A 27,060-nucleotide genomic window follows, 5' to 3' on the forward strand; every position below is an offset into this window, starting at 1 on the left:
CTAGCTTAGCCCTGCCCACTGCACCGGACAAAAAAAAAAAAAAAACTAAAGCCAAAGAGACAATTACAAGACCTAATATTTTACTAATTGTGTGTAATTTAGAACACATTTTCCAGGTTTATTTTTGTGTTTAGGGATGGCTTGTGAACAAAAAGGTAAAAAAAAAATGTTAAGCACAGGCTTCCAATCCAATAGACATAAAAAACGCAGTTACTTATTTTAGTTAACTGGATTAATTCGAATTTCTATTGTAATATTATAGTCATGTTTGTGTGCATTGCAGGCAGAAAACAGCATTGTTATTATTACTAATATTTTTCCAACATTGGCACATTATTCAGGTCTGGAAGGGTTGTTATTATTATTTAGTAATTTAATTTATTTTATTCTTTACTTTATTTATTTTAGGATTCTGGTAGTGCTGGGAGGAGGGGTGTGCCATATTATATTGTACACAATAATATCACTAATATTTTTGAATATCTTAAACGTATATCGTATTTTGTATACTCTGAAATATTGTGCCATGTCACCCACCACTAATTATCACATCAGGGTACTACTTTTTGTTGCTGTTTTTAGCAAAAGAAAAATTCACACTGTTCTCATTTCCCATTAAATATCTACTAGAGACAGATTATATCTGTCCAGTATAATTTATTATACTTTAATCCTGGATATATGGAGATGCTTTATTTGGAGTGCTTTATTATTAGTAGTATCATGACATTTTGGATCATTGACTCCTGTTTCAAATCTGATAAAATTCTTGCATTTTTTAATATCTCAGTTAGTGAAGTGATATATATTATATTGAATGAAATAATACAATTTATTATTTTCCTAAATATATTTTTAATTCAGTGTTTTGTCATATCACCAAGAGTATCATTATCACAAAAATACCATAAAATACTGTATTATGATATTATTTTAGGGCCATATTGCCCACTCCTAACTGGGAGCATTACTAGTGATGGTTAATTTAAAATACTTTAAATTAATTGGCCTCTGACTTGTGTACAGTAGTATAGATGTATGATGAGATTTAATGTACACATAATTTGTACATGTGCATCTTCTGTAGCTTAATCAGTGATGATAATTTCTACAGATATTGAAATGAAATGAAAAAAGTCTACAGATATTGATGATAAATTGTAGAACTGCTGCTGTGTATGTATTACTCATAGTCTAGACAGGAACTTCCTGACCAATTTCAGATAATATACCCAAAAGTCTTGCACAATTTCCCTGAAGATGTGATCCAATGTTTTTATGGTTCCCAAAGTTACGCTAACAGAGCAATGCGAAACCGGAAACACAGCTGAGTTTTCAGATGTGTCGAACACTTGGTGCTTGCAGCAAATTCATTATCTGTTACTGCCGACCACAATGAGAAGTTGGTTTCTCAGTCTGCTGCCCTAGCAAATGAAGTATCAGTCACTTCAGTTGGATTATCTCAGCAAGATGTTTGCAGCATTTCTCCTGGTGACAGGTAAGAATACATTTATTTATTTATTATTTATTTATATACACAGCAAAAATCTAAAAGAACTAAACAAAATATGATCAATTCTGTGTACAGAGTAAAAAAGGTACAAATATGAATGCTGGATATAAGAAAAAGTAAAAAAAAAAAATGTTTTCAATTGTCAATTGAAAAAGTTTTTTTGTGCTTAATCTTTCTCCTAATCCTAATCTCACATATAGGGCTATGCACCACGGCAGCATTCAACATATTCACAACGCAGGTAGAGACCTTTACAAACATTGATCCACGGTTTGGACAGACCATAGTCAAGTCAAGAGATGGGTTAGTCATTTCTTATGTTCTTTTTCAATTAAAATTAAAATTTATGTAAAATGTAATGTAAATGTTTCATTTTCAAAAAAAAATGATTGAATTTGTACAAAATAAATCTTGAATTTAAATCAAACAGCCACATTTAATGTATAAATTCAATGTAGTGTTTAAAAGTGGTTTATTTTGTTTAATTTTAGAGTTTACGTCCCTACCAAAGGAAAGGTTTTCAAATGTGTGCAGGACAGTGAGTGTGTTCTGGTGAATGAAATCGGTGAGTTTTGTAAACATTTACACATTGACTGTACCAAAAATAGTATTACAAGAATTATACCAATACAGTTCTTAACACAAAAGAGCCCAGAGTAATAAAGGGGTCACATGACACATACTTTAAATTAAAATCCTAATGTAACATACTGTAAACAACACTACAAACATCTATTTTATAACCTGTTTTTTATTAACCTGTCTTCTAGAAATCATGTCAAAATTAGTTATTTGAATGATTAAATAGTTGGAACAAAGCTGTAAGATTAACAAAGTGCACTTTTAAAAGGACCTACTTTAGTTTTCTCTCCAGCACTAACCCTAAAGCACCACTACATCCTGTAAATAAGGTCAAATGAATAAATATAGATTCACACACTGTCCTGTAGTGATGCTCTCAGAATGATATTTTTTTATGTCACTTAAAGTGAAGGACAGAGTGCTGTAAAGAACTAACTTTACACAGATTTTAAAGGGTCTGTGACTCACATACACCACCATGGGCTCTTTTGGGTTAAAAACGTAAATAATTAACTATGTTAAGATGTTCACACTGTCATACTGAAGCACGTTGTAATATAATATGTATTTTGCTTTAACGTTCACAGAAATGAAAGGCCTGAAACCAATCGTATCTGTATCATCTAACTTGACTGAAGAGGAAGAGCAATTCCTGGTACCATTTAAAGTATTTGATAAGTTTAACGGAAAACATACATAAAACACAAATAATATACTTCTTTAAATTTGTATCTGTCAATCTTAACAGAGCAGAGAAGTTATTGAACATGAAACAATCCATAACTTTACATATATTTATGATATATTTAAATATCTAACTAGGACTGCCCAATATATTGTTTTAGCCACTCTGTTGCAATGATCACATGCATAATAGTTACACAGTAAAAACGTTTATCAGAGGCAGATTTTATCTATCTGATATAATTTATGGGTACCACTTTAAAATAAGACTACCTTTATAAAGGGTTTATAAATGGTTTACAATTATTTTATTAATGGTTACTAATTAGGTTGTAAATGCCTTAAAAATAATTAATAATCAGTTATAACACATACACGTAGACAATGACCTGTTGTTTGCCAAATAGTGAACCCACAGCCATCTATATTGTTGCCCTTTCTATGTATGTGTTATAATAGATTATTAATTATTTTTAAGGCATTTATGACCTAATTAGTAAACATTAATAAACTAATTTTAAACCCTTTATAAACCCTTTATTAAGTTGTTTCTTTTATAAAGTGGTACCATTTTATGAAATCTGGTCCATTTATCAATAGACATTCCTATATTAAATCTACAGATAAAACAAAAGAGAGCGATAACAAAAACAATACAATATCTACTCCAAGAAACTTGCCAATAAATATAGCTAATTGTTTTAAAGTTAAGTAATAATAATAATAAAATATATTATATCTCATCACTGTACATTGAATCATTTTAGAACATCACTATTGTTTTATTCATCCTGAATTATTTTCACAGTGTACGTAGCATCTGCAGGGTTCAACTGATGGACAAACCAAAAAAAAATATACAAAAATGCTCATCCTTTTTTTCATTTGACAATAGCATTCTACTTAATGCAATTATATATATATATATATATATATATATATATATATATATATATATATATATATATATATATATATATATATATATATATATATATATATATATATATATATATATAAACTACTACTGACTGTAAGAAAATAAAATTAAATAAGCATTTAGCAGGTAGATTAGTTTGTCGCTTTATCTAAGAACTTTTATTTTTCAGAAATAATGAAAAATAAAGCATACAGTAAATTGTGCTCATGCTGTAGATGAGATCATTTGTATATCACACTGTAAACTCTTTTTCTCATGACAGTTAGTGTTCTGAGTAAAACCACAATTTCCCGCTGAAGGCGACAGACGGGCCGACTTCTCCTTTACGAGTTGTGAGATGTGTTTCTCACTCACAGAACGAACATGAAGTGAAAAGACATGGATTTTTTTTAAATTATTATCTCATGTGAAGTCACTGACCTGATTTTTGCTAATCTAGCACATTACTAAAAGAGAAAGATCTTAATCCTCCATCACAGCTTTTTGATTTGTATGTTACATTTTTAGTCATCATTTTAAGAGATTATGATCTCTCACACTCACTTCCTGATCGGTTAGATTCTGTTTACCTGGTTTGTTCAATACAGAAGCCACTATATTACTAGGGGTTGTAAGAAGACATCCATATCGCATTCGATGCGTATTACTGTGTAGTAAGCACGGGCGTCACTAGCCCTTTGTTAAGAGAGCTCAAACACTCCTAACATATGTCCCAACATCCCAAAAAGTGAAAGCATAAAGTTATGTTTTTGTTGTTTTTTAAACTGAATTTTTTTCCCTGCTAAGCTAAAAAAAATATAAATCTTAAAAAGAAAATCATTAAACAGAATTTGAGAACTAAACAAAAATATAGTACCTATATGTTCAATCACGTTCTCTTCACTCTGCCGTGAAACCACATCACTCACTCACACAGCACTCTTTACACTCTTATGGTCTGACGCCTTTTTAATTTAGTAAACTAATACTGCAGACTGATAATCAACCACTGTTCAGTGGAGTGAGAGAGGCTACTATGATTCCATTGGTCAGTCTGAGTGTTTATATTAAAGCCTAGTGTGCTAGACGTTTGTGTGCAGCGTTTCAGGGACAGATTCGTTCACATTACACACAGATACAGATCACTTACATTTGTGAATGTGAACCGTCAAGATAGCAAAATCTGATATGTGGCTTGTAGTGTGAATGTAGCCTAAGTGGTTCTAATTTTCTAAAATGACCCACTCACCACTTCTTCGAACTCTCCTCAAATTCATTTACAGTTGTTTTTTAAGGGGGGAACGTTGGGGCTGGGTTTGTTCGGAGCTCAGCACCCCTAAACCTCTAATCTTAGAATCGCCCCTGGTAGTCGGTGCATTTGGAGCAAAGAACAATGGCCTAGAGAGGACAAGACCTATCTCAAACTCTGGCTGCTGATGGCAAACAGCTTGATCCAGGATTCAAATCAATCATCAGATCATAGTGACAGTGCCTTAAGTCTGCTGGAACACTCAGAGCCCCAGTATCAGTTTTAATGTATTAGTTTATATGTAAAAATTGGTGTCAGACAGTGGATCGTTTTGTGTTGTGTTTAAACCCTGCCACTAGTTGGCAGTGTTGAACTATTACATTAGATCCCTCTGTTCCGATTGCATGACAAGTAAACTTCTTATTGACTCACACTCATAACTTATACTCATTTAATTAGAGTTTGTAGTTCTTGCAAATACACAGTACTATATAGCACTAAAGCAGATCACAGCCTTAAACACATCCAAGATGTTTATTAGCAGGTTTACACTTTTAAACAACACTTGATGCACTTGAAAAAAAGATATTAAAAACATATTTTAACTTTTACTTTAATTTTCAAGGTTTGTAATCAAGTTCGGACCCGGAACGGCTCTGCTGAGTATTTCAATGGACTTTGTGTGCACATGATTAATGAGGATAAGCAGGCTGACATCAATCCTTCCAAGTTAGGTACAGTAAATCTGTAAAAATAACAAATTGTGTCATTAAGAAACAAAGTGTGCCCTTGATTCCGACTCATTGCTCTTTAATCTCTTCAGTCTCACAGCAACAGCAAAAAAATGCTTTGAAGGGTGCCAATGAGAATAAAACAGGTAAATGCATTGTCTTCTCCAAAAATAAATATACTGTTAAAACCTTTTATGCTATTTGACACAAAAGAAAAATATTAAAAGAATTGACTTTTCCACATTCTGATATGTTACACCCATAAACTTTTACACATTTAATGTATAAAATAATTTTCTTATGGATTTTGACCTCCTTTAGGCCTTATCTAAAGATGTTTTTACCTTTTTAACTTCTATTACTTTGTACTTGACTATTGTAAGTCGCTTTGGACAAAAGCGTCTGCCAAATGTAATGTAATGTAATGTAATGTAATGTATATGATAGGCCAACACAAAGTAAGCAAGTAATATGCAATTGTTAAGTGAAAAGAAAATGATACATAGTTTTCAAAATATTTTACAAACAAAAATCTGAAAAGTGTGAATTGCATTTGTATTTATCCCCCTTGAGTCATTACATTGTAGACTACCTTTAGCTACAAAGGGGTTCAAATACTATTACTATATAGTAATATGAATTCTGTATTACTATCTCTGCCCAATACAATTTATTTTACTCCAATTCTTACTGCATTATTAATATCATGTCATGTTAAATCATTCTCGACTGATGAATTCTGATTTAAATATTGCTAAAATATACTGCATATATTGCAAATATGTTGCAGTGTCAATTTGTCCAATATAGGAAAGGTCTCTGTCAAACTACCCACTTTATTGTGATCATGTGTCGAGTATCAGTGACTAAACAAATGCTATTCAATAATACTATTGGGATACTCCTTTATAGAATAGATTACCTATACACGTTTAGAAATGTAATCTGAAGATAAAAAGCTTGATGAATAAGAAAAAGGTAAATGCAACTGAGAACCTAAAAGAAAATAAAGTCTAAAGTAAAGGAAGGAAGTAAGATGTTTTTTTTTTTTCTATATTCTGTAATTAGGTCACTCAAGGCGGAAAAGGCAGGCTGAGCTAAATGGCGATGACGAAGAAGAAGATGAAGAAGAAGGTATTTTTCTTTTTTCATTTTTAGATAAAACAGTGGATGACTGTGTGTGCAATAAGAATACTAGTGATTTATATGTAAGTAATATTTCCATGTGATTAGTTTAACCTGTAGAGGTGAGATTAAGTATTCATTATCATGTAAGGCACCATGTCAGCCATTTTTGGAGATTTTGGAGCCTTATGTAAAACCAGACGTAAACATGACCTCAGGTTACATTATTCCAATGCTAATCCACATCTGGGTAAAAAATTCAATCAAATGCTGTGTAAAAGGTGTTATTGCAGTTTTTCTGCAGCACAGCGCATGCATAGAGACAGAGCATATTTAGACCACGTTCACGCAGAAAACATTCGGCTCAGTTTGAATAGGAAATTGTGGCTCACCGTGTCTTTAAAAAGCTTTAACATAAAACACCAACATCAGCCTGTCTCAGTATCCTTTCATCTGAAGAAAGAGAAATAATACCAATCAAATATTCTGACATATCTCTTCTCATTCAATGTGTTTTACTTATTTTTCAGATTTTTAAATTGTACATTTAATATTGAAGTTATACAGGAACACACGTGGAATTATTTTATTTAAAAATATAAAAAAAGTGTTAAACAAAACTAGAATATGTTTTTTACTTTAGATTCTTTTAAGTATCACATTGAGCTTTGAGGACAAATCTGCACACTCTTGATGTTTTCTCAGTGATTTCATGAGGTAGAATCATCCAGAATAGTTAGTAAACCATTGGCAAGCTGTCAGCCTTGCAGCTTGATTTGTCAGTGTGTGTGTCAATGTGTCTTTGCTATCGTAACAACAGGAAAAGTACGTCTTGAGTGGCTCGAAATTCGCGAAAGACATGTACTAATTCTCTTAAATAATCTTTGGTGTGTTTTGGCTGTTTTGTGAAATGAGCAAATCAGCGTGTCACTAGCCATTCCCTTTAAGAGTCAGGCATGCTGGTCTCTTCAAATGGTCCAGGAGATCACCGGTTAGAATCACGTTCATGCAGCTTGCCATCGGCTACCGAATCCCTGAGGAAACACAATTGGCTTTGCCCTCTCTGGGTGGGTAGATGGCGCTCTTTCTTCTCATCACTCCAAGGGGTGATGTAGATCAGCACGAGGCGTCTGTGAGCTAATGTTTCGGAACCGAGTCGCTGCGCTTTCCTCAGAGTGCACTGTGATGCTACTCGGATCCATATCTGATTTAGGCTCACATATATATATATATATATATATATATATATATACATATATATATATATATATATATATATATATATATATATATATATATGAAAGTAACTCAAATCTGAAGTAAAAAGTTAGAAACTGACTGGTCCACAAAGCACAGTGTAAACAAAAAACTTCAGACCAATGTTTTTTTGTTTTTTTATTTAAGACGCTGGGACGGAGATTGCTTTTGTACTGGATGGTTCTGGGAGCATTGAACCTGAGGATTTTGTTCGGGCCAAAGACTTTATGTCTGATGTGATGAAAAATGTTTGGACGACCTGTTTAACAGTAAGTGCCTGTTTATTTTGTACTTACTGAAGCAAAGTATGGCAACATTAAAGGCTGTAATCTTTGCTTAATATCTTTCTGTACATTTAATGTAATGTATATTCACAAAAACATTTGCGGTATGTTTCCTTCCTTCAGTGTAATTTTGCAATAGTGCAGTTCGGATCTGAAATAAGGACAGAACTCTCATTGATGGATAATGATGATGGAGAAAAGGCCTTGGATAAGGTGAAAAACATAAACCAGATAGGCAAGCTGACCAAGACTGCCTCAGCCCTCTACCATGTTCTGTAAGTACACCTAAAAATACATTTTTAAAAATCTCAGTTTACTGAAAAATTATGAACATTAGAGCAGAGGTGTCCAAACTACGGCTCGCGGGCCATTTGCGGCCCGTTTCCTTTTTTGGAGCGACCCGTGAGGTATTTTAGAAATAGAACGAAAATTGGTCCGCTGTAAAGCAGGTTTTTATAATGTGAGATTCACAGTTTGAACGCTAGGTGTCAGAAACGGGCCAAAGAGTCTAAAAGAGGAGAGAGTGTGCAGTTCTAGAACAGAAAAACAGGCCAAAGAGTCTAAAAGCAGAGAGAGTGTGCAGTTCTAGCGCAGAAAAACGGGCCAAAGAGTCTAAAAGCGGAGAGAGTGAGCATTTCTGCCGCAAAAAATGGCCCTAAGAGTCTAAAAGCGGAGAGAGTGAGCATTTCTGCCGCAAAAAATGGCCCTAAGAGTCTAAAAGCGGAGAGGGTGCACTTTTCTAGCGCAAAAAAACGGGCCAAAGAGTCTAAAAGCGGAGAGATTGCGCATTTCTAGCACAAAAAATGGGCCAAAGAGTCTAAAAGTGGACTCTTAATGTATTGCAATTTTTAGATCTATAATGTCAGCAAAAACGCTGAGCACATATTAAAGGCGGTTGTTATGCTCTGTGACTTTTACACACAAATGATCAATATTTTGATAACTACATAGAAGGCAGTGCAAACTAAAGTTTAAAAAAGTCATCACCAAAAGGAATCATCTTTGGTTCTGTAGAGTATAAAAGGATAAACGATACCACTACACCGCTAAATGCACCACTACACAGTGGCTGCATTGTATCTGGTCATTCTTAATATTAGCATTCATTTTATTATTTGTGAAAGTTGCATCCACATTACTTTCAGCAGTCTTGCATCCTTGTAGGCTATGGGTTCTGTGTATTCTCTGTACGGTTGCCTACATCAAATTCTGATGCCCAGGGGTCACTACAAAGAAAATTCTGTTTTTTGGAATAAACTCTCTGAGAGTTAATATCAACTCATTTTAAGTGTATATGTGTGACCATCAAATACACACTTTTCTGTGAGTTTTTGGCCTTTTAACTCAGGAGTTCAGGAGTTAAATCTAAAATACTAAAATACTAATCCCATCTAGAGTAAAATACAGCTCTCAGCTGAAGTTAATCTTACCATAAACTCATTCAGAGTGTTAACAAATAATGCAAAAAAAGTGGTATTAAACTAATCTTTTTAAACCCTGGAACATTTAGGAGTAAAAATAACAACAAAAAGCATCATTACTGATTACAATAACAATAACATATTCATACAAGTGTATGCCAGTGTGTATTTTTCCATTGCATGGCTCAACTTTAATCCTGCATTGCAGTTCTCAGTGCATTACCAGCACTTTGTCACACTTCACAGTGCAGAAGATGGTAACTTGCTCTTATAGCCAACAACACGTCGGCTAGGCAAATTAATACTACATAAAATATAATGAAATACCCCATGGAGAGTAGCCTTGGTGGACAAGACTTAGATAGATAGATAGATAGATGGCATCCAGCAGCAGGTTACACAATACACAAAGTTAAAAAAGATAAAATATAAAATATAAAGATACATATAAATACAATCAAATAAGAAATAGAATATACAGTGTAAATGTACAGTCTTCGTGTGTGTGTGTGTGTAATGGAGATGGAGAATGGAGGTAGTGCAGTTGAACACAATAGACAGTGAACACCAGTTGATGTGCATAATGTGAGGATAACTGATGTCAGCCAAACAGAAAGTCTTCACACTGATGGTAACCTAGGATTGGGGGACACGCCCATTATGCAAATAAATGATGCTCAGTCACGCTCCTCAACACCTTGGAATAAACTCTAGAGGAATACTACACCGCCAAAGAGTTCCCCTCAACTCAACTTGTAGTCTAAGTTAAGAGAATGAACTCACACAATTTTACACTTTCACACATTTTTGTGTAACTCCATATTTTCGAACTCTTTGTTTAACTCCATATTTTCTGTGTATGAATACATATACCATTACACCCCTAGTAAATACAGTATTTCTGTGTTTACTATGTTTACTTTACAGGACAGAAGTGTTTGTTCCTGAACACGGGTCAAAACCGAACGCCACAAAAATGATTATCGTATTATCTGATGGAGAAATGAAAGGAATCCAGCCGAGGAATCTCTCATATGTCTTGGAAATGCCGCAGATGAAAGGAGTTCTTCGCTATTCCATAGGGGTAAGTGCTAAATTGTACAAAATGTATAGTTAGGTCATTGTTTTTGCTGCCTTACATTATACAAAGAGCAGCCAAAACATTGCAACCTCATATGCTGATGATTCCACAAGGTTTCAGTTAGTGTTCCCAGAAAGTTCAATCTGTCTAATAATGCATAAATATGCCAGCTGTGTCATTGTTTTAATTTTTAGTTTTGGGAATGTTACTTTTAATGTGTGCAAGACCTAGGATCCTATTTTAGCATTCTATAGGAGAGATGTTAACTGTGCACCATGCAGCTTAAATAAAGGCGTGTCAGTGTGTCTTTGCTATCATAACGGAGGGAAAAGTACACCTCGCATGGCTCAAAACATGCAAAAGGCAGTCTATTAATTAATCATAGGACAATGTGAAATCAGCGTGTCACCTGCCATTCCCTTTACAAAGGCTCTGACAGATTATTTTACCGGCGTGGCACTTTCTAAGAAAACCATATCAGGTGCTGGAGCTCAGCCGGATTGGCCTGATGGTGGTGCTATAGCAAAAGATCAAACTTCAAGGTCCATTTCTCCTACCCTGTGTGACATACAGACGTTTTTTCCCCCTGATTCCATGGCTCATGCCATACAAAAAAGCTTACTGCCAATAAAGAAGGCCTTACTTTCTTAAAATTATGTTAGTATGTAGGACTTTTTGGTTAAACAATATGGAGGTGGGATGGACTCATTGGAAAGCTCTGATCCTAAAATTTGCAGTAAAACTGAGAGAAAAGTCTGGGTTTTCTTTGTACTCAGTGTTCAGCATTAACTGTATAACAAATATGACTGATTAAAATGTGCTGTTCTTTCTACAGGTTGGATCTGAGCTTCTGAACAGTAAAAAAGCAATAAATGAGATGACGGAGATAGCTGGTAGCAAAGACAGATTCTTTAAGGTTTCTGATTACGCAGCCTTGAACACAATTCTTTCTAAAATAGAAAAAAGCATATTTGACATTGAAGGTAAGCCACAACACAAATCATCTGGTTTAGTGGGGAGCAGGTTTTGTCTTAATTAAATTGAGGGTATTGTGGCTCCAGTGCCACTCAAACTGAATGGGATATCCTTCATTTGAGATGTTCCTTCTTCTTTCAGGCATTAATAAGGGTGCAGGATTTCATTTTGAACTTGCAGAAGCTGGATTCAGCTCTCATCTAACTCACGAAGTAAGCTTTTGCCATTTGAATGTGGGCACATTTAAAAATAATGATTTTTAGAGATTTTAGAGATTCTTTAAAAGTAGCTCCTCATAAATGTTCCTCCTGTGCTGTAGGGGTCAATGCTGTTTGGGGCGGTGGGGGCCTATGACTGGAGTGGGGGAATTATCCTGAAAGGGAAGGAAGAAGAGAGTGTGACATTTTTTAATGCAACTACTGAAGAACCGAGGTTTTCTTATTTGGGTAAGACTGTCAGTACTGCCTGACTGCTGAATCCATTAAAGCAACGCATTCTAAATCTGTTTGATGTGTTCACAGGTTACAGTGTGACATCTGGACGCATGGGTAATGAAAACCTATACATATCTGGAGCTCCCAGGTACAACTTGACTGGTGCAGTCTTTATCTTTAATGGAACCGATCAGGAGTTGATTCTAGGAGATCAGGTTTGAAAATAAAACGAATATTTTTAGTTTTGGAAAGCAATGTAGTTGAGTTCCTCAGAGATAATGGGAAAACTCAATAATCAGATTTTTGCTTTGGAAAAATGTAAAAATCGTCTAAAACTCGAACTTCACGCCATAGCTTTTTTTTTTTTTTTACAAATTAAGCCACAATATGATGGTACATCAGCTAGGTGATGAAGAAGATTAAAATTTTTCAATTTCAGCATCATGCCCAAAGTGTTGTCTTAATCGGACAAATCTCAGACAATATTTGACAGATAAAAAGGCGTAATACAGAGAGTAGTCAAAGCAAGCAGGGTCATTACCGGTAAACGGTAGTAAAATGGGTTAAACATACCAGTCAGTACAGGGTTCAAAACACGACATGATCAAAAAATGGGAGAGAGACAACACAGGCAAAGTGAAGGTGTATTTATACTGAGGGGAACAGGTGAAATCAGTACTCTGGTGATTGGATTGGTGGTTGCGTGAGGGGGTGATGACCTTGTGAGGTACAGTCTGGGTATCGTAGTCCGGAGGCTGGAGAAGGCAGATAGAGCTGAGTGTGGGAGAGACAGGTGCACCTTTGTACCAGACGTGAAAAGGGTTTTGTTAAAATCTTACTGCTCATTCTGTTTCCACCTATGTACTGTAGAGATGGATGAAATTTCAGTTTATTATTTTTGCAATAATTATATTCCTGCTGATACAAACATTATTTTTTTTTTATAATTTAAATAATATTCTACTACAATAAAATTAATGTTAGTTTTATTTATTATGAATATGACAGTTTTAACATTCAGCAGAATAAAAAAAACTTGCACACAATAATCATCATAATAATCAACAATCTACAGCAAAAAGTGCAGTATAATTATTGCAGGCATATCAACTGCAGACATAAAAAAATATTTTAAAATACCCATACATCTTTAGAGTAAATATCTAAACAAATACAAAATACACTGCTTTTAAAACAGAAAGCTAATATCAAAATGTGTTTTTTAACCCTTAAAAAAATGATGATATCATTGTGTGCATTACAATATAGGACTCCCCTAATGCATAGACTGAGAATCATGGACTGATAAATATGATTACTGAGCTAAAATTTAACTCTCTTTATCAGATATCTTAATCAAATTATCTAGATTTTACTCTAATCTAGGAAAACAGTATGCTGTTTACATGACTATTTGAATAATCAGATCTGCATAAATCATAAATCTGCTTATAATCATATTATTGAGGGCATGTGAACACACTCACTGTCTCTATTGTCTTTAAATCTCAATTTTTTTTCTTACTAATGCATATATTGGTTTCACAGGTTGGATCTTACTTTGGATCAGTTCTTTGTGCCTTGGACATTGATAGCGATCAGGAGACAGATTACCTGCTGGTTGGAGCCCCACACTTTCATATAAAAGGGGAAGAAGGCAAAGTGTTGGTGTACAAACTTCATGAAGTATGTCTATTCATTTTATTATGCTTTCTGAACATATCAGAATTTGTAAGTATAACTAATTTAATACCTGTTCCTTTGAATCCTGTATCAGGGGAAGTTTCAGAGAGAAGATTATGTACTGCAAGGAACAGGGAAACACATCTACGCCAGGTTTGGCTCTGCCATAGTCGATATTGGAGATATTGATGGGAACAAATTCAGAGACGTGGCAGTGGGAGCTCCTCTGGAACCAGCAGATGAGCTGACTGATGTTTCCGGAGCCATTTACATCTATAACGGATTTGAATATGGGATAAAGCAGCAGTTTTCACAGGTTGGTTTTTTACTTTCTGCTTGTCTTGGGGTCTTTATCAAAGAGTGGCTAGACTTGTTGTTGTTTCTTTATTGATTATATACTTTGAGTTTGATTATCAATGAATTTTGCATGGAAAATTTGAATGTACTAAAATAATTTAAGGAAACCAAATTAACTTACCAAATTTACTTAAAGATAATGAATTCAATTAAATATACAACTTTAAGTTATTATTGCCCTGTTCCCTGTCATCTCTCTTCTGTGCTCCTGTTTCTCTGCGTTTGTTTACCTTTTTCCTCCACATGTTCCTCCATGTGCTCCTGTCTGTGTTCATTTGTTGCTCCGCCCCAGTGTTAGACCGTGTCTCCACCTTAACTGTTTAACTTGTGTTTTTTGTTATATCAGTCCCACTGCACAATAATTCAGCTTAAAAACAAACATAGATTTGTCTTTTTAGTCTCGTTTTAAAATATATACTGTATTAAAAAATACTCAGATAATAAAGGTTGGTTTTACAGACTGTAACATCGAGGCTGTGTAGTTAATCTTAATATATGATCTACAAATTTACCTAAGGTAGCTTGGGGGAATGACTACACACTAACAGTACAGTGTAGGCCTTTAATTTTGCTTAGAAATAATCATATACCGTATTTAAGTACACTCAAATTAGTACAATTTACTGAAACATATAAGAATGCAATAAAGGTTAAGTAGTTTGTGTATATCATAAATAAATAGTTTAATTAGATACGAAATCTGGGCTAATATACTAACACTTAATGGTAGCTTTATGTTATACTAGTACTAATATTAGTACTGGTTAGTACTAGTTATTATAGTATTTGGTGTTTATATGTCTGTGTGACGTGGTGTGGGTGCCTTTTGTTTATTTCTATACATACTTAATAATGCAGACAATCAATTCAACAAGGTTGCATTGTTAAGTAAGTAGAAATGCACAACCTTGCACAAATCACCTTTGCTATCATTGATGTCCATTATTATTTTACTTGGTCTGTTCTGATACATCTGATACAATCTTTGTATTTTCATAGACAACACAACCACGCAAATACTCACACCAGATTGTTTTGGTGATAAATTAATGTTTAAACAGCTGTGATTTCAGTGTGAGAGGCACATGTTCACATTTGCCAATGTTTCCTCCATGTGAAAAAACAGTCACAAGTAGTTTCACGAGTGAAAAGCTTAAAATAATACCATATTAACTCAGCATGCCTTTCGCAATCATTTAGTTCCCCGTGGGCAATGCTAAAATCACTATTACAAACTGTACAGCGGGCAAGACTTTGATTGTTTGGGACTTTTACCAGACATGGGTATACTTTATATACTTTAGAGTAGTCAGAGGTGAAATGAGTTTTGATGGGAGCCATGATGCTCCTGAATGCATCCCATCCAGGAGGGGAAAAAACACACTAAAATCTGATTGGCTGACTTACAGACTCTTTGCAGATTTTATCTGACTTGTGGGCATCAGGGAGCCGTAATTGATATGCGGTAGACTCCGTCAACTTCTAAAAGACTTAGGAAATCTGCAAATAAAACTAAAATAAAGAATAAAATAATATTTTATGCTGGCATCCCTTTACAGCTTGAACACACAGGTCAATATCCTCTGCTAAGACGCACAAAGCGCCGCACTGTTAAGATACCAACACGCCAAAGTCAGAGCACACCTGGCTTTAAAAGGGAATGGCATGTGACACACTGATTGGTTTATTTCATGTTATGCCCAAAACACACCCATGATTAAATAAGAGAATTAGTGCATGCATTTTGTGTGTTTCGAGCTGCGCAAGGCGTTCTTTTTGCACCCTCACGATACCAAAGACACACCGACAAGCCTAAATCCGGTGCGCTATGGATTACTTAAATAGGAACCTTACAACCTAGTGCACCATCATTTTACAGTGCAGAATTTTGTGAAAAGGTCATGCACCCCCAGATGTTCTGGCACTCCTCCTCTATCTTCTCTGAAGTTGTTTTAAAAGCTTTACTCAGTTTTAAATCTTGAAATACCATAAACATCATCTTATTCCATTTTTTTCCTTTTTTCAGAGAATTGCAGCTTCTGGTTTTGAGATGAAACTTGTACATTTTGGTCAGGCAGTGAGTGCCATGATGAAGAAAGAAGATTCAGAAAGAGACAAGAACAATCTTTTACTCAGTGTTGGGAGTCAAGGGGCTGTCACTGTATTAAAGTGAGTAAAAAATGTAGAACTTTTAATAGCTAAAAAAGATGATGTGCTTTTTTTTAACCCTTGTGTGGTGTTCGGGTCTGTGGGACCTGTTTTCATTTTTCATCAAATGATACTAAAAAAAAATTTTTTCTAACTCAAACTCATTGGCATTGGCTCATTTTTTGTGAAAAACATTTATCAAAACACATTTTTGATAAACACACCCTGTACAAACCACCCCCCCCCCCCCCTACACATTTATATTACATACAGTATGTTTGGCCAAGGGCTAATAAACATTGCTTCATTTGTAAATTTGAAACTAAACAAATTTTCTACTCATATCTTGAGTTAAAATTCATTTTATTAAAAAACTAATAATAAAAAGAGTAGCTTTTTGAAAGAAATGTAACATAAGAAAGGTAAAGGGCAAATATTAACCATGTAAACTGTTTATATTGCTTGCAATTTAGGTGAAGCAAGCATGTGTAAAGCATTTTAATGTAAAATTTCTTAATTTTACTGAATTAAATACAAGTAACAAAGTAAACGAGTAACAAAAATATGAACACCACACAAGGGTTAAACAAATATTATTATTTGTTCTACAAGAATACCATATTTACTGTTTGAGTTTAGAAGAATTTATCTGCCTTTTACCTGTATATATTTTTTATAAATGTGCTTCATTTTTTTATAAATGTGTTTCATGTATTTTTCTTAACAGGACAGTTCCTGTCATCATTATCACACCAAAAATAACACTTGGTCTAACAGAGATTTCCCCTGATAAGCAGAACAATGAAAAATCAAGCCAAATCGAGTCATTTATCCAAATCTGCTTTGATGACAAAAGGAAAAGAATTGACAGTAAGTAGTAAGACCTAGTTCCAAGTAGATAAACTTTTTTTTTTTTAATAATCAGACACTTCCTCACACACTGCTTTTCTTTAGATGATGAAGAACTACTCATTGAGTATCAAATTGATTTGGACTTCGGTAAAGAAGAAAAACGACTAATTTTTGTTGAACACCATGAAAAGCAAACCAGATTCACTCTGACAAAATATAAAAACTGCATAAGCAAAATAAATGTTAAATATATGGTAAGTTTATGTCATAATGCATTTAACCTAATTTTTAATCCAACATTTTTTTATTTAAAAATTTTTGTGAGGCTGAAAATTATTCATATCTGTCTGTTTGCAGGGCTGCTATGACTGTTTTTCACCTATAAAAATAAAGGTACAATTTGAATTGCCCTCACACACTGAGGGAATCCCTGTGCGAGTGCTTGATGCTTTTAGTCCAACGGAGTTCACAAAAGAGGTACATTAATTCTATATACTCATCTATATCAAATCAAATTCATTTGTCACATACATAGTCATACACAGTACAAATGAAAGCAAGTGAAATGCTCAGATAAACAATAATATAAACAGTACTGTGCTAATGTGCTAATAAATAACTCCTTATCTGGGAGGTGAGCGTTAATAAATAGAATACGATAAAATAATAGGATGATAGTTGAAATAATAGAAAAATAATTTGAATTATTACATTCATATAGAAAGTAGTGTTTTGTTTTACATCACTGTGTTTATTAAAACATCTCCAAATATCACCTCATGAGACATTAGACTTATTTGCAGCAGCTGGTTTTGTATATCAGAGCTTATTGATGTTTAATCAGGTAAGATGGTAATTGAAATAAACACATCCATGTAGTAATTCATTTTAAATTATGTGTTTTTCACAGTCTGTGAATATAATAGTGGTGTAGATCAGTTAAAAAATGTTTCTGATTAATAACAACAATATTTTTTGATTAAATACAATTAATCACACTTTTATTTCTTAAGATGCAAGTTTTTATTTAAAGCATTAATTTATACTTGTAAAATTATCTGTTCAGTTTAATTAGCTGTTTAGGTCTTAAATTAAAAAGAAGTATATTTGATAGCTGGGTCAGATCAAGACCAGATAATAACACGTTACTAATTAAATTTTACTAATTAATTTTGTGCATTAAAGCTTTAACGGTGACAGCTGGTGAAAGTATATATATATATATATATATACATTTGTATTTTACACTGACTTTATTTGTTCTATGTTTTAGATTGAGTTCCAAAAGGAGTGTAATATCTCAAGCTGCCAGCCAAAATTTTCATTAGATGGTTCAAAACTAAGGTGAGTGTCATTCAGAATCTGCGAGTTTACTGAACTCACATAAAGCATTGTAAGAAAAACTTTCAAAAGGTCACAATTGCAAAATTAAGTAAACAGTAATATCACAGTTGTGATAAGCAGAATTTAACAATATTGGAATAACATGGTAATAAGACAATAGTAACAATATTGTCAGAACACAATTTTGATATAACTGTAATAACACAGTAATAACACAATTGTAATAACTTAGCATAGCAACACCATAACATTTACCAAGCAACCTCTTATGAACACCTTAACAACCACTTGAGATACCACAGCAACCGCCTTGCAACACATCTATCTGTTTATGTTGTCTATATTAAGTATCTTTATAATTATTTTTAAACATTTATTTTTGCTTTGTGAGCACTGGTATTTCTATATTCTGGATATCTATATATAATTATAATTCATTATAAATCATTAAAGTCAAAATTCATTTCTGTGAGGAAATAAAACACACACGAGTTCTGTGCTGAAATTGCATAAGGCAGGATCTCTGGATGTCACGATGAGGAATTTGCACTTTTCTATATGTGTGATTACAAGGCTACTGAGCAGGAAACTTTACAACTTGTACATTTAGACATTAATACTAATAATTTAATAATTTAATCTAATGTTTATAGAGGCATATCTTCGGAACTCTGAACGTATGAACTCCTATTGTGTAACAAGTGCAACATTCAAGAATATCAGTTGTACTTTTAGTAGATTATTTTAAGAGAAAAGTTACGAAAAAGGAAAGTTAACTTTACTTGGTTCGTTCATGTTCACATCAGCAGCCGAAGTCTGAGAGAGCATGTTTGGCCTTGCTTTCTCTGGGTGGGTAGATGGGTGGGTCTTTACCCTCATCACTTCTAGTGTGCTGTTGGTCAGCACAGGCACAGTCTGTTAGCTGATATATCATAGCTGGGATGCTGGGCTTTCCTCCAAGTGCGCTGTGTACACAGTGCTGTATTAGCAGCAGCTGGAAAAGAGGTGTTGGCTGGTTTCACATGTATCAGAGGCACGTGCTAGTCTTCACCGTCCTGGTGTTGGGAGCTATTGATTACTAGCAATAAGGGTCCACATATGAGTAAATTAAGTAACTGATCTTCCGAATTTGGTAACAAAAATGGGAGATAATTTATTTTTTAAAAATATATTTTTACTCCGTTTTTTGAAGTATATCTTTTTCATTAAAATAAATCTAATAATTTATTTTTTTCTTAAGACAGATTTGTAATTCTGGCTCTTAATCTCCAAAAAAAATATTACACAAATCTTTACACAGGTCATAAATGTACCATAATGTTTTTAACATATTTTTAACATAATGTTTTTAACATATTTTTTAACATTACAGCAATGGCTTGATCATAATTGGATCCTCTCAATCCTTGGGTATAATCTTTGATCTTCAAAACTCTGGGGAAAGCTCGTATATCACAACTCTGACTCTGACTTATCCTAACATACTACAGGCAAAGGTAAATCCTGCCTTACAATCATTTGAATTTATAGATCAGACATGTCAAATTGCATTGTCTGTGGTTCTGCATTGCCGTAAAAACAATATGTCTGGGTTTACAGAAAATTGAGGGCGGATCATGTGAGATGAAAAATGAGGACCTTCAAATAATATGCAAACTCTTACATCCTGTTTTTAAGGGAGGTGCACAAGTAAGAACAAAGCATTCCAGTTCTTTATATGATTTTAGAACATTTTATGGTTGAGATAGCTGCCATATTTCACTATCCTTCTTCTGTCCTTTAATAAAATAGACCAAGGTCGCAATCGACTGGCAGCCGATTAACAGCAGAAAGTCAGACCTGACCACTGGGACGATCAGAGCTGTTTTAACAGGGTTTGTTGTGATAAAAGTTCTCATTCTGTTACTATGATCATCAGTAGATAAACTCTGTGCTCTATGCTCTGAGCTGATCTAACAGTTCTTGCTTCTTAATGTTCACTTCCAGAGGAAATGCTGGCACTGAGATCCTGGCCTCTAAGGAGTATGATTTTGTAGTGAGGAATGCCCTAAAACTTCAGCTCACTGGGTAAAATAATAAAAAAAATACTATTACTATTATTTTTAGTCAATTTACCAGAGTTGAATTTACATATATTGCCTATGAACCATTCTTTTCTTATTTTAACAGCACAGCTTCACAAAACATTTTCGCGATTGAAGAAGGAAAAGAAAGCCCAAATAAGGACCCAAAAGTGCTGCAGTTCACTTTTAAGGTATAGTAAGGAAAAACACTGTTTAAAAATGCAGTAAAAATATTTTTCACTGTAGGAACATGGCTTTTCTCGGTAACACTTTACAATAAGGGTACATTAATTAACAGTACTTATTACAGATTGTCTCAACTAATGGTAAATTAACACAAGTTAAGACATTACCAATCACTATAATATGTTTAGCTAATAATTAGTAAGTAGGATTTACAACATTCTTAAGCTGTAAAATTAAATAATGTTTAATCATGTCTTAACTAGTGTCAGTTAATAATATTTTGAGGCATTACTTAACCATTTAACAATGTTTATTACTGTAGTATGTACTGTAAATTAATGTGCCCTTATTGTAAAGTGTTACCGTTTTTTGTTTTAATTTTGAATCGACCAATTGAAACATTTTAAACTGTGTTAGAAAAAGGTCTCTTTCCATTAATATACACTGAAAGAGTGTTTTTGCATTGCAAGTTACAATTTAATTTACAACACTTTTTATTTTTTGTTACTCGTTTACTTTGTTACTTGTATTTAATTCAGAAAAATTAAGCAATTTTACATTAAAATGCTTTACACATGCTTGCTTCACCTAAATTGCAAGCAATATAAACAGCTTACATGGTTAATATTTGCCCTTTACCTTTCTTATGTTACATTTCTTTCAATAAGTGCTACTCTTTTTTTTATTAGTTTTTTAATAAAATGTAAAAGAAAATGAATTAAACTCAAAATATGAGTAGAGAATTCGTTTAGTTTCAAATTTACAAATGAAGCAATGTTTATTAGCCCTTGGCCAAACATACTGTATGTAATATAAATGGTTGGGGGGGGGGGGGGGTGTACAGTGTGTGTTTATGGAAAATGTGTTTTGATATATGTTTTTCACGAAAAATGAGCCAATGCCAATGAGTTTGAGTTAGAAAAAATATTTTTTTTGTATCATTTGATTGAAAATGAAAACGGGTCCCACAGACCCGAACACCACACAAGGGTTAAATATTCTCACCAGAGAGGTCTCTAAATCCCCAGATCCCCTAAACTTACAGACTGTTGCTTTTATTAAAGGAGAACTAAACACCCTGATTTCTGCTGACTCCACCCTCAGCTCAAATTTGAAAAAAGGCTAAAAAAATGGGAGGGTAGTTTTGGAGGGCCATGATGGGTGATGTATGGGTTTAGAGGCAGGGCAGGAGGAAGAGCTGATTGGCTGAGCAGCAGCAGCAGCAGTGTGTCTCTGTTAGCGATGAGACGCAGATGGCTGGACGTCAGCAGAGGTGGGGGGCAGTATTATTGATTGATAGACTAATCTGCAAATTGGGATGTGTCTGTATACCAAAGTACTCGAACACATCATCCACGCCTATAGCACAGTTGAACCTGAGGGTGCTGCAGAGGCAGATATTACCACGATAAAAGCGTTTTTTAAAGGTTAGGGAATGTTTATAAAACAATGAAAGCAGGACTGGTGTGTTTCATTACTTCAAAGGAACACATTTCAGCTATTAATGGAAAAAATATGGTTTAGGGTTTAGTGGCTCTTTAATTCACATTCTAATTCACTATAAATGAATTAGACAGCACTGACATACTTTTCATTTTTTTTTTATTAAAACTATTATGACATTGTGCTCTATCTTACACTTTCAGCTACTGGGTGACAACAAGTACAAGGCTGAAATACATGTGATGATAACAATAGAAAAGAAAACACAAGACATAAAACTGATCATCAAGCAAGTTCGACCTCAAGAGGTACCTGCAAATATGATTCTTCATATGTTGTAACATTATACTGAGCATAAGTTCTCCTATTAACTTGTGACTTCACTGCTTCATTGCTTCCTTTTTAGCATTGTAAAACACTGTCTGGAGAACAGAACGAGGTAAGAGATATATTTTCAATTAGTACTCCTTTTTAATGCTTTTAGATTTGTTAGGAATGTTGTGATTAATTAAATTAAGTGGGCCAAATGCATTAAATATATACATAAAATATGCACTGTTCATGTCTTGTTCATCAGGGTGCTGGTGCTCAGCACAGCGATCCCATTTTTTTTTAGCATTAGCAGTATTATTTAGGCCCTGTCTGTAGTTGTATTGATATTTGTAAAAACTGTAATATCTTTCTGTCTGTTTTTGAAAATATATAACAACACTCAGAAAAATGTGTGCTTGAGCATGCTAGTGCTTTATGGCTTGATAGTACCTAATAATAATACAGAGGTATAGGTGGGAAATATGTTCTTATCAAATCAAAATATATAATATATACATTTTATAGGCAACTGCAAACTTTATTAAAAAGAGGTTCATCCATTGGCTACCGGAGCCCTGAGAGAGCACAATTGGCCTTGCTCTCTCTGAGTGGGTAGATGGCGCTCTTTCCCCTCATCACTCCTAGGCTAAAGTATCTGAAGTTGCTGCGCTTTTCTCCGAGCGAACTGTGATGCTGCATGGCAATTCTGCATCAGCAGCAGTTCAAAAAGAGGTGGAGTCTGACTTCACTCATGTATCGGAGAAGGCGTGTGCTGGTCTTCACCCTCCTGGTGTTGGGCCATCAATAGTGATATAGGGAGTCCTAATTAGTGGACTGGGTAATTGTCCATGTAATTTGGGGAGAACAACAGGAAAAAATAGGAAAAAAATGATTGAAAATAAAGAGTTTTATTTATGCAGTTTAATAAGATGACAGACCATTCGCTAAATAAAAGGGGAATATTATGGTATAAACCATAAGGGCTAAACCATATTAACATGGTGTCAGTTGTAACTGAAAATGTCTATTATAAAAAAACAATGTCAGGATAACACAAAGATTGTAAAGTCAGGCAAACAAGTAGTTCCCTTATTTTTAAGTTAAGAAACCTGTTAGCATGATGCTATTTCCTCTTAGCAGCTAATCTTGTATAGTTTCTGAAATGTCCCAGTATATTCTACTCTTCATTTTGTTTGCTGTGTTTTCCAGAGCAACCTTCGTGTAGAATGCATTCTGACTGAATTGCAAGACATTACCATCAACACTGATGTCATTATTAATGACATTAAGGTAATTAATATAGTGTATTTGATGTTATTATTATAATAACTTTCTTCTGATTGTTTAATTAAAAATGTGTAAGTGCTGTTTTTTAGTCAATCCATAGAAAAGAAGTTTGCCTCTGTCTGAGATCATATCTTTCAAACTTGAACAGATTACTGAGAGGATCACTGCCAAAGCAGAACTCAGCTTTAATGAGAGCATCTACGAAGGACAAGACATGAGGAAGATGGAAAAGGTGGGGGAAAGTTAACAGTACAGTACAGTGATGTGGAAAAGTCCTAAATAGACCAAAAAATAGTTTACAACAGTTATTTAATGCAATTGTAATTGGGGTTTTTTTTGGTCAGTGTAATACTTAGCTGTGTAATTTTCTGACTGTTTGAGACTAAAAGCAAAATTAGAAAATTGGATGTAAAAACTATTTTTTATGTAGTGCAGTATACAAAGTGTACAAGACATAAGTGTTCATCCATTTTCCAGTTTTAGTTTGTTAAATTCTGCCCCTCACAACTGGAATTTCAGGACAAAATAAAATCCTTATTTTGCCTTTTCCTATATGTTTTTGACAGTAAGTAAAGATTTTTTACCTTAAGGAATACATTTAAAATTTTTAATTGTAATCACCTTTATAAAACAAGACTAAAGCAACAGTCTGTACTTTAGAGAATTTAGGGATTTAGAGACCTCTCTGGTGAGAATGTGTAACTGCATCAAGCATGTGGAAGAGTACTTTTAAAACCTACCAGACCACTCTGTTTTTAGAATAATATTAGACGCTGCAGGGATGGTCGTGCTAGGACACTGATACAATTATATAGAATATTTTATCACCTCCCAACTCAGGAATACCGCTGCTTTCCGTTTATAATAGAAAATCTTAGGGACTGCTGCTTTAATGTTTCAAATGCTTATGTAAAAATAGTATAGTAATACATAATAGAAAATAGAATAATAGTGAATAATAGTAAATATTCAGAATATGCTGTTCAGTAGAGTTAAAAACTAAGTTATAAGAACCAAAGTTTGCTGGCTGGCTTTTCTGTAACTTCAGAGAAACTCTGTTTGTGAAAATAAACACTGCCTATTTAAATAATTATTTTTGCGTGTATTCTTCACAGTACTGTATATCCAAACAATCAAATTATGATCTTTTTGGCCCACGTGCAACTAACTGTTTCAGTACTGTATATGTTTTTACTCTGAATGCAGGTGGAAGTGGTAGTTATCAAGCAGAAGATTGTGAAATCAACTGCAGTAATTGCAGGTGGCTCCGTTGGGGGGTTTCTGCTGTTAATCATCATCATCATTGTTCTTATAAAGGTAAAAACAAAAGGCTTTTATTTTACTGCTCAAGCTGTATTAAAAAAAATAAAGTAAATGTGTTAACACATTTGTTTGCTTTTCCCTGCAGTGTGGCTTCTTCCGTCGACGGCATCATATGGAGCGTACACAGAGCACACACTGAGAGCTGTCAATTGTCAGCATGACTATACCAGATTGTTATTATATTTTAAATATTGTGACTTTTTATATATTGTATCACTAGTCACCTCTTTATGTTATGTTTTTAGAAGCAGCCTAAACTAAATGTCATTCATTTGTTTCATTTTTTATTTTCTCATATTTTATATTTATAGACTGAAGTGTAAAATTTTAAAATTGAATCTTTTAATAAAATTTGAATATTATTTTTTCTATCTATCAAATAAGATGAGACCTGAAAAGACAAAACTCTGTGTACTTAAGTACTGCAAGTACTTTATTGTACTACTTAAGTACTGAAAGTACAAGTACAGTATTGATATAGATATTGATATAGATATTATTGAAAGCAGTCAAAAGTAGGGAGGCAGCAGTGTGAAAGGCAGAACGGGAGCAACATGTCTTCTTATATGACAGCTTAATCACTTGATTCACTCAGTGATTTTTATCAAACCCGTATTAAACATATCGAATTATGTATTAAAGTAAAAGAGTACTACTTTGTTACTATACATACTCCTTTACAGTTTCTTTATGTATTTTTTTTATGCATTCATATTTTTTATTTATTTAATTTCTGGAAATACATAGAAAAAACATGCAAATTTGCAAATAAATAAATGCATAAAAAGTGTCTTGCACAATCATTTAGACTTTTTATGTGTATATGTGTATTTATGTGTATGTATATATAACTCCAATTTATTTATATAGCACTTTTTACAACTGATGTTGTCGGAAAGCAGCTTTAGAGAAATGTGGTAGCAGTGCAGAGAATCAGACAAAATATTGAACATACAACACAGAACGGAGGCAAGGAAAAACGCCCTCAGAGTTAGAGGAGGAAGAAACCTGGGGAGGAACCAAGGCTCATCACATGTACCTTGTACTATATCATAGGTACTGTCACATGTACTATCAAGGCTAATATGTAAAGGGGACCTATCCTCCTCTGGTCAAACAACTTATAAATAAAGTTAAAAAGTCATTATGTATGTATTACACACAGAGTGGTCTATTTTAACCGTTTATTTATTTTATTGTTGATGATTATGGCTTACAGCCAATGAAAATCAGTGTCTCAGAAAATTGCATACCTCTACAAACCATAACTGATTGGTGGAAACTTCACACTAGACCTCAAGCAGTTTGGACTTTGTGTCTCTCCACTCTTCCTCCAGACTCTGCTCCCTTGATTTACAAATGATGGTCAGTGTTGGTTTAGAGAGACATGTCATCTGCTGGTGTTGGTCCACTTATATAAAGTCCAAAGTCCCATTTCCCGCATAATCTTACATCCCATGCTTCCCTCTGCTGACAACTTTTATGGAGCCTTGATAGATTTCATTTTCCAGCAGGACCTGGCACACTGACAAGATTACCAATTGCCAATTTCAATGATATTCTAACCTTGTATGCGGCTTGATTCATGCTTCATTCGCAAAGACCAAACTGCCCAATCTCAGCCATGCTAAAGCATTTCTAGATCATCACCATCTTCCACCAAACTTCACAGTCCAAACAGAGCTAAACTGCTTTTGTGCCAGGAGTGGAATAAGGTTGCCCAAAAGCAGCGTGAAAGACTTGTGGAGAGCATTGTTGTTTTTATATGACTATGAAATTGTTTTTTTTTTTTTTTTTTTTTTGCATT

At 33.9% G+C, this 27,060-nt stretch overlaps 1 protein-coding gene across 1 annotated transcript; it reads left to right on the top strand.

Moving 5' to 3' along the window:
• Positions 1 to 1,350: 1,350 nt before the first annotated feature.
• itgae.2 (integrin, alpha E, tandem duplicate 2) lies at positions 1,351 to 26,043 on the top strand. The gene is made up of 32 exons (XM_049466988.1): positions 1,351 to 1,498; positions 1,714 to 1,816; positions 2,005 to 2,078; positions 2,683 to 2,750; positions 5,573 to 5,681; positions 5,771 to 5,824; positions 6,747 to 6,812; positions 8,208 to 8,329; positions 8,468 to 8,619; positions 10,693 to 10,849; positions 11,682 to 11,829; positions 11,963 to 12,033; positions 12,141 to 12,267; positions 12,343 to 12,470; positions 13,804 to 13,941; positions 14,033 to 14,254; positions 16,322 to 16,464; positions 17,171 to 17,313; positions 17,398 to 17,549; positions 17,653 to 17,772; positions 18,569 to 18,639; positions 20,012 to 20,135; positions 20,239 to 20,328; positions 20,431 to 20,513; positions 20,626 to 20,706; positions 20,809 to 20,893; positions 22,535 to 22,639; positions 22,738 to 22,770; positions 23,853 to 23,933; positions 24,079 to 24,162; positions 25,137 to 25,247; positions 25,339 to 26,043. Exons 1-32 carry the CDS (start codon positions 1,432 to 1,434, stop codon positions 25,390 to 25,392), a joined length of 3,366 nt encoding a protein of 1,121 aa, XP_049322945.1. The 5' UTR covers positions 1,351 to 1,431; the 3' UTR covers positions 25,393 to 26,043.
• The last annotated feature ends 1,017 nt before the right edge of the window (positions 26,044 to 27,060 follow it).

This window comes from Astyanax mexicanus, chromosome 18 (genome assembly GCF_023375975.1).
Source record: "Astyanax mexicanus isolate ESR-SI-001 chromosome 18, AstMex3_surface, whole genome shotgun sequence".
Classification (NCBI taxonomy): domain Eukaryota; kingdom Metazoa; phylum Chordata; class Actinopteri; order Characiformes; family Acestrorhamphidae; genus Astyanax; species Astyanax mexicanus.